The sequence below is a fragment of the Metarhizium brunneum genome, chromosome 5 (assembly GCF_013426205.1).
Source record: "Metarhizium brunneum chromosome 5, complete sequence".
In the NCBI taxonomy this organism is placed as follows: Eukaryota; Fungi; Ascomycota; class Sordariomycetes; order Hypocreales; family Clavicipitaceae; genus Metarhizium; species Metarhizium brunneum.
The window spans coordinates 1,768,807-1,776,862 of NC_089426.1; the positions used below are offsets into that span (position 1 = coordinate 1,768,807).

At 41.4% G+C, this 8,056-nt stretch overlaps 1 protein-coding gene across 1 annotated transcript; it reads left to right on the plus strand.

Moving 5' to 3' along the window:
• Window positions 1-1,850: 1,850 nt before the first annotated feature.
• Window positions 1,851-8,056, plus strand: Tf2-12_14 (Transposon Tf2-12 polyprotein; the record flags this gene model as incomplete). Its single annotated transcript, XM_066131285.1, has 2 exons — window positions 1,851-3,773; window positions 4,406-8,056. The coding sequence occupies 2 exons, from the start codon at window positions 1,851-1,853 to the stop codon at window positions 8,054-8,056; spliced, it is 5,574 nt and encodes a 1,857-aa protein (XP_065987266.1).

Consider the following 8,056-nt stretch of genomic DNA (forward strand, 5'->3'; position numbering starts at 1 on the left):
TTAATAAAGTAAGAACCGTAATTATTTATATGGATTAACTTAGATAAAAAGGATCTATATTAGATTATATAGCACGTTTTAGATAAGTTACCTTAGTATTAGACTGGGATAATAAGCCACTTATATTAGCCTTCTTTAAAGGATTAAAAGAAGAAATTAAGGATAAACTATACAAAGAAGATATGCTAAATAACTTCTTAGACTATGTAGTAATAGTAGTTTAAATTAATAATAAATAGTATTAATAACGCATATAAAAGTAATAAGGGAAGGGAACTTAAAACCCTATAAGAAGAAGAGGATAGTAAGTAAACTAAAAGAGGAGATAAGAAGAACTTATTACTTATAGTTATACTCTTAACTCTAGATAAATAGAGCTTAATACTATTAAAAAAGATAATAAAAAGGAAAAGAAATGCTATAATTACAGAAAACTAGGATATTTTATTAATAAATATAAGAAACCTAAGAAAGAATAAAAGCTAGTACTAAAAGGAGGTAAGAAATAACTTAATTTTATTAACTAATAGAAAATTAAAGTTATTAAATCAGAGGTAGAATATAAAAACCTTAATTAGACCTTTTACTATAATAATAACTACTACGTTTATATAAGCAGTAAATAAAAAAGAGGATAGTTTTTAAAAGAGCTAAGAAAACTAAGGAAGAAAATTATAAACTTTATGGGAAATGGGCTATAAATAGCTAAATAACTGGTATAAGAAGACCTAAATAAATAATTAATAAAAAAAAGAACTCTTATAATAATAAGATAAAAAGAACTTTATAAACTAAAGTTATTAAAATATTTAAATAAAGACTTATACTAAGAAATCCTTAATTAAGTGTAATAATAAGTAAAAGTAAGGAAGATTTAAAGGGAATAATAATATAAGGAGGAGTAAAACATATAAATCCTTACTACCTTTAATAAACTAGAAGATAAAGTAAGGAATATAAGTATTAATAATAATAATATAATCTTAAATACTTTAGAAGTATCTAAAGATAAATAAAGTAAGGGAGAAACGCCTATAAGGCTAATAACTATATAAGAGTAAGTTATATAATAATATTTCCTTATATTAATAAGAAAATATTTTATAATTCCTATTATTATAATAAATACTACCATAATATTAAGAAACCTAATACTATAGTACCTAGAGAGGGAAAAAGGGGATAACCCTAGACTCTTACTAAGATATAAGGACTATATACAATTAGTATAGGTATTATATATATTTATAATATGCTAGGTATATTTTATAACTAAGGCATAACTAGATATATTTTTGATTAAGATAAAAGGATATTTAATTAAAGTATTATACTTTAGATAAGAACTCTTTGTTACGACCCAGCACGTAGGCTGCAGGATGGGCCGGCTGCATGGAGCCGCCGGGCGGCACAGGCATGACGGGCCACGGAACATTGGTCGGCACGACAGGACCAATGGGAAGGACGCTCAGTTATTATAAGTGAGCATGCACAACGCTCACCAGTGTTTGGAAGTGAGCATCGAGGATGCTCACCTCCGCGATAACTAGCAACCGTAGTATATAGGGACCCCCAAATTCGCTTCATAGATAGCCTCTAGCTCCTTAGCTTTCAACACAGATCATTACATTGAATAAGCCTCGCTTACAACTCTTTGACTCTGATCACTTGGTTACGGTCTACGACCTATTACCAACGTAACACCCAACTGCTCAGATTGACTGCCCTAGTGGCTCTGCCAACATAAACTACGACTAGTTTATCCCTTGGGAACCTTAGCCGTTACACGTTGAAAGCTCTTGTTCAGACTACTACCGCGTCACTCTGAGCAATACCTGATAACTGTCAACATGGCACCACGCGAGACTACCACCGCATCTGGATCCAATGAAACCCGAGAGGGACCAACCACCATCTCTGCTCACGACATGCTTGCTGAGATCATACGCCTTCGGGAACGGGTCCAACAGATGGAAGAAGAACGGCAGGAACAAGCCACGACTGCGGCCACAATTAAAAAGGACTTGGGAGAAATCCTTAGACCCAGGGCACCAGGACCGTACGACGGATCCCCGGGTGCGCTTCAAGGATTCCTCACTCAACTCAGGGCTTACCACCGACAATTCCCGACCAAAATGGAAGAATCCTCTGCCAAGGTACTGCACGCAGGAGGGTGTATGACGGGAGTGGCACTCGCATGGTTTGAACCCATTATGAGGGACTACCTTAACAAAGAAAAAGACGACCGCGAAGAAGAAACCAACACCATTTTCGAAAGTTACGATGAATTCGAAAAAGCTATCAAAAAGGCCTTTGGAACAGTTGACGAAGCTAGGGCTGCTGAGTACTACATCGACGGGCTCAAGCAGAAGGGATCGGCATCCGATTATGCCGCTCGCTTCAGACAACTTGCATCTCAGCTTGACTGGGAGGACGAACCTCTTATGTCAGCTTTCTATAAAGGACTTAAGGAAGAAGTCAAAGATGAACTCTACAGGGAGAACAGACCAGACAACTTATCGGACTACATCGCTATGGCGGTACGAATCGACGACAGACAGTATCAGCGACGCATACAGAAGAAACAGGGTAAAGGAACCTGGAGCCCTGCCAAAGGGAAGAGTTACCAAGCCAATCAACGCAGAAAGCGTGACGAACCTATTGCCTATGGTCACACTCTTAACCCTGGACGAATGGAGCTTGACGCTACCAAGAAAGACGACAAAAAGGAAAAGAAATGCTACAACTGCGGAAAACCAGGACATTTCGCCAATAAATGCAAGAAACCCAGGAAAGAATGGAAGCCAGTACCAGAAGGAGGTAAGAAACAACTCAATTCTACTAACCAACAGAAAATCGAAGTTACCGAATCAGAGGTGGAACATAAGAACCTCAACTGGACCTTCTGCTATGACGACAACTGCTACGTTCACATGAGCAGCAAACAAGAAAGAGGATGGTTTCCAAAAGAACCAAGAAAACCAAAGAAGAAAATTATGAACTTCATAGGAAACGGACTGCAAGTAGCCAAACAACTGGTACAAGAAGACCTGGACGAACAATCAATGGAAAAGAGAACGCTTGCAATGACGGGACGAAAGGAACTCCATGAACCAAAATCGCCAGAATATTTGGACGAAGACTCGCACCAAGAAATTCTCGATTGGGTGCGACAACAAGCAGAAGCAAGGAAGAATCGAAGGGAACAACAATATAGGGAGGAGCAAGACGCACAAATCCTCACCACCTTCGACGAACCGGAAGATAGAGTAAGGGAAATGAGCGTCGATGACGACAACGCAATCCTAGATACTCCAGAAGCGTCCGAAGACGAACGAAGCGAGGAAGAAACGCCTGCAAGGCTGACAGCCACACAAGAACAAGCTGTACAGCGATATTTCCCCGCACCAACAGGAAAACATTTCGCAATTCCTATTCTAGCAGTGGACACCACCACGGCAATGGAAAACCAGACACTATGGTTTCCGGAAGGAGAGAAGGAAGACGATCCTAGACTCTCACCAAGACACGCGGAACATACACGTTTAGCATGGGCATCATGCGCGTTTGCAATGTGCCAGGCACACTTTCAAACCAAGGCACGATTGGATGCGTTTCCGATCAGGATGAAAGGATATCCGATCAAAGCACCATACTTCAGATGGGAACTCCTAGAATGGAGAGTGAAGATAATCAATAACGATCAAACGATGATCTTGGAACCCGATTCAAACACACCCATCAAATGCCGAGCTCATACAGATCCTACGGACGTATGTGAATCAGACACATGCCAGTTACATGTACATACGAAGAACAGGCAGTGGCATCAGTATGTGTATGAGGGAAAAATCCCAACACACAGAAGGGAGTTACTACTCAAGTCACCTCGATGTGAAACAAAAGACCACATGGTATGCCCACTACCTAATTGTTCAGAACATATGGTAGATAAGGCCAGGGAATGGCACAAGTGGCAATGTGGAACACCAGCAGCATACAAACGGACACAGCGAGCATTAGACATACTCGAACAGAAAGACCCCAGGGGAACCACAGAATCAACATACCACAGTGAACAACAGTTGGATAAGTGGTACAACGAACAGAAGTTCAACCCCAGATGCAACAGGAAATATGCGGTAAACTGCGACAACCCAAGATGCGAAAAACACGGAGAAATGAAAAACCAAATTTACAATCGCCTATGTCAAATGTTTGACGATGGGTTTTGCTTCAAGCACCCGCAAAACGGAACTGGACCTACAGAATGGTACCAAGAAATGAAACGACAAATCGCAGAAGAATCTATTCCGGAAAACTCAAAAAACGAGGCACGCCATCTGTAAAAGGGCTACAGGCTGGCATGAAAAGAAAGACGCTAATGACCCTCAACGCAACCCAGAACGGACGAAGCGACAAAATGGTATTAGACGCCGAAGTCATGGGACATCGCGTTCGCATACTTGTGGACAGTGGCGCGATGGGCAACTATATCTCACCCAGAGTTGTGAATCGTTACCAACTACCGTGGAAACACAAAGAGGCACCATACGAGTTAACTGATATCGAAGGAAAACTTTTTGCCTATAATGACGGAATCATTAACCAAGAGACTGATCATCTCGAAGTACAGATTCAAAGTCATTCAGAAGTGATTCAACTCGATGTTATGGACGTATCGGAACACGACCTAGTGTTAGGGTACCCATGGTTATGGGAGAGTAACCCACTGATCAACTGGAGGACAGGCCAACTGAAGTGGAACGAGACTTCAGGCCAACAGAATCAGCAGAATTCGGAAGAAAGAACGAAATTTCGTCATAACTTAGCTCATGAACAGAGTTCTGAAGAAAAAGAACCTTCAAGCAAGTTATCCAAGGACCAACGACAACAAACAAGCGGCAGAAAAGCAGTCAAAACAATTGGATCCACCGTAACGACCTCGACGGCGCTACAAACCGGGATACGAACAACAATAAGCAACAAGAAGACAAAAGCCAAGATCCGAAAGGTTATTGCCACCTTAAGGAAAGACCTCGCGAACACAAACAAGAAACTCGAAGGAGAAAAGAGGAACGAGAACGATAAAGACGACAAAAGCCCAATAACGAAAGAAGAAAGACTCAAGAATATCCCTAAGGAATACCGGAAATACGAAAAATTATTCGCAGAAGAATTAGAAACCGGATTACCAGAACACAGCCAATGGGATCATCAGATTGAATTGATAGACGGAAAGTCGACAACATTCCATAAGATTTACAACTTAAACGCAAGAGAACTCGAAACACTACGGGAGTACATCGACGAGATGTTAGCGAAAGGCTACATCAGAGCATCCACATCAGAAGCTGGATACCCAGTTATGTTTGTTCCAAAGAAAAACGGGAAACTGCGGTTAGTAGTGGACTATCGGCGATTGAACGCGATTACCATGAAGGATCGAACACCGTTGCCACTAATATCGGAACTACGGGACCGATTGCACGGAATGAATTGGTTCACCGCTTTGGACCTGAAGGGAGCATACAATTTGATTCGAATAAAGAAAGGCCATGAATGGAAGACAGCCTTTAGAACGAAGTTCGGACTATTCGAATACCTGGTAATGCCATTCGGGCTTACCAACGCACCAGCGACATTCCAACGAATGATCAACAGCGTACTACGAAAATATTTGGACAATTTTGTGGTAGTGTATCTGGACGATATACTGATCTTCTCAAAAACCCTGGAAGACCACAAAAGACATGTACACAAGGTACTACAAGCGCTACAAGACGCGAAGTTACTAGTGGAACCAGCAAAAAGCAAATTCCATACCCAGGAAGTAGACTTCCTAGGACACACGATACGACCAAACGAGATACGAATGGAAAAGACAAAGATTGAGGCAGTAAGGAACTGGCCAACACCGAAGAATGTCAAGGACATACAAAGCTTTAGAGGCTTTGCGAACTATTACAGGAGATTCATCAAGAGCTACGGCGAAATCGCAGCACCCTTGGATGAACTCACCAAGAAGGATAAGCAGTGGAATTGGAACGATGAGGCGCAATGTGCCTTTGACAAGATCAAAGAACTCATCACATCCGAACCTGTTTTGAGAACCTTCGACCCAGAAAAAGAAACGGAACTAGAAACCGACTCATCAGACTTTGCTCTAGGAGCACAAGTTGGACAAAGAGACGATGACGGAAAACTACACCCTATTGCGTTCTACTCGAAGAAACTTCATGGAGCAGAACTCAACTACCCCATCTACGACAAAGAATTCCTAGCAATCATCAATGCTTTCAAGGAATTTAGACACTATCTCATGGGAAGCAAACACAAAGTTAAGGTGTATACCGATCATAAGAACATCTCTCATTTTGCGACGACGCAACAATTGAATGGACGACAAATTCGATGGGCCGAATATCTTTCAGAATTCGACTACGAAATCATCCATCGAAAAGGATCCGAGAACGGACGAGCAGACGCTCTAAGTCGAAGAAGCGACTACGATACAGGAGTACCTACAGCAACAGGACCACTCCTTGAGATCAATAAAAATGGCAATTTCCAGCAGAAACAACTGAATGCCATATTGAAAGTACAGAAAGAAGACCCAGTATACGGCAAAATACACCAATGGGCAACAGACAATATACAACACATTGGGGACGTACCGACGGGATGCACATGCCACCCAGGAGGAGTACCAATGTATGGAGAGAAAATCTGGATACCACCAGAATTACAAGAAGAATGCATCAAAGAAATGCATGAACATCCAGTCTACGGACATCAAGGAATCCGCAAGACACTGGATAAGATACGACGACAATACGATTTCTCAGGAATCAAGAAAATGGTCGAAAAGGTTGTCAACGAATGCATACAATGCGGAAAAAGTAAGGCTTCACGACATAAGCCATACGGAGAACTGCAACCATTACCAGTACCAACACGACCATGGGAATCGATAGCTTTCGATCATATTACGAAGCTACCAATGTCAAAAGAACCAATGACCAACGTGGAATATGACAGCATATTCGTGGTCACGGATAGACTCACAAAATACGGATACTTTTTACCGTACAGAGAAGCAAGCAATGCAGAAGAACTTGCATATGTGTTCTTACGAACAATAGCAAGTAACCATGGACTGCCAGAAGAAATCATATCGGACAGAGGAAGTACATTTACTTCTAAGTTTTGGCAAGCACTTATGGCACAACTTGGAACGAATCACAAGTTAAGCACCGCATACCATCCACAGACAGATGGACAGACGGAAAGATTGAACCAGACGCTTGAACAGTATCTACGATGTTACATCAATCATCAACAGGACGATTGGGTTAAATGGTTACCTACAGCGCAATTGGCTTACAATAGCTCGATATCAGAATCGACAAAGCAAACACCAGCCTACGCCAATTACGGATTTAATCCCGAAGTATTTCGAACACAGCGCGAAGGACCGCAAGCAGAACGAGCGATGCTGCAAGCAGATGAACTGAAGAGATTGCACGAAGAAATGCGACACGAATTGGAATTCGTACGAAACAGAATGGCACAATACCATAATCGTAAAAGATCGAAGGGACCAATCTTTGGGGAGGGAGACATGGTCTACCTACTCCGACGAAACATCAAAACAACGCGACCAAGCGACAAATTGGACTACAAAAAATTAGGACCATTCGCTATCAAGAAAAGAATATCGACAAACAACTACGAACTTTCATTACCAAAGACTATGAGGAATCATCCTATAGTACACATTTCACTTCTTGAGAAAGCACCAAACAATGCACCAGCAGAAGAAGACATCGAAGTCATGAACGAAACGGAATATGAAGTAGAACGGATCTTAGACATGAGGACAAGAAACAAAACACGCCAATATCTCATTAAATGGAAAAGCTATGGAGACGAGGAAAACACATGGGAACCTACGGAGCACCTGAAGAATTGCCAGCACCTATTACGGCAGTATCACCAGCAGCATTCAACAAGGCATCCCCAAACACAGCGTTCCAATCCAACACGTCAATAG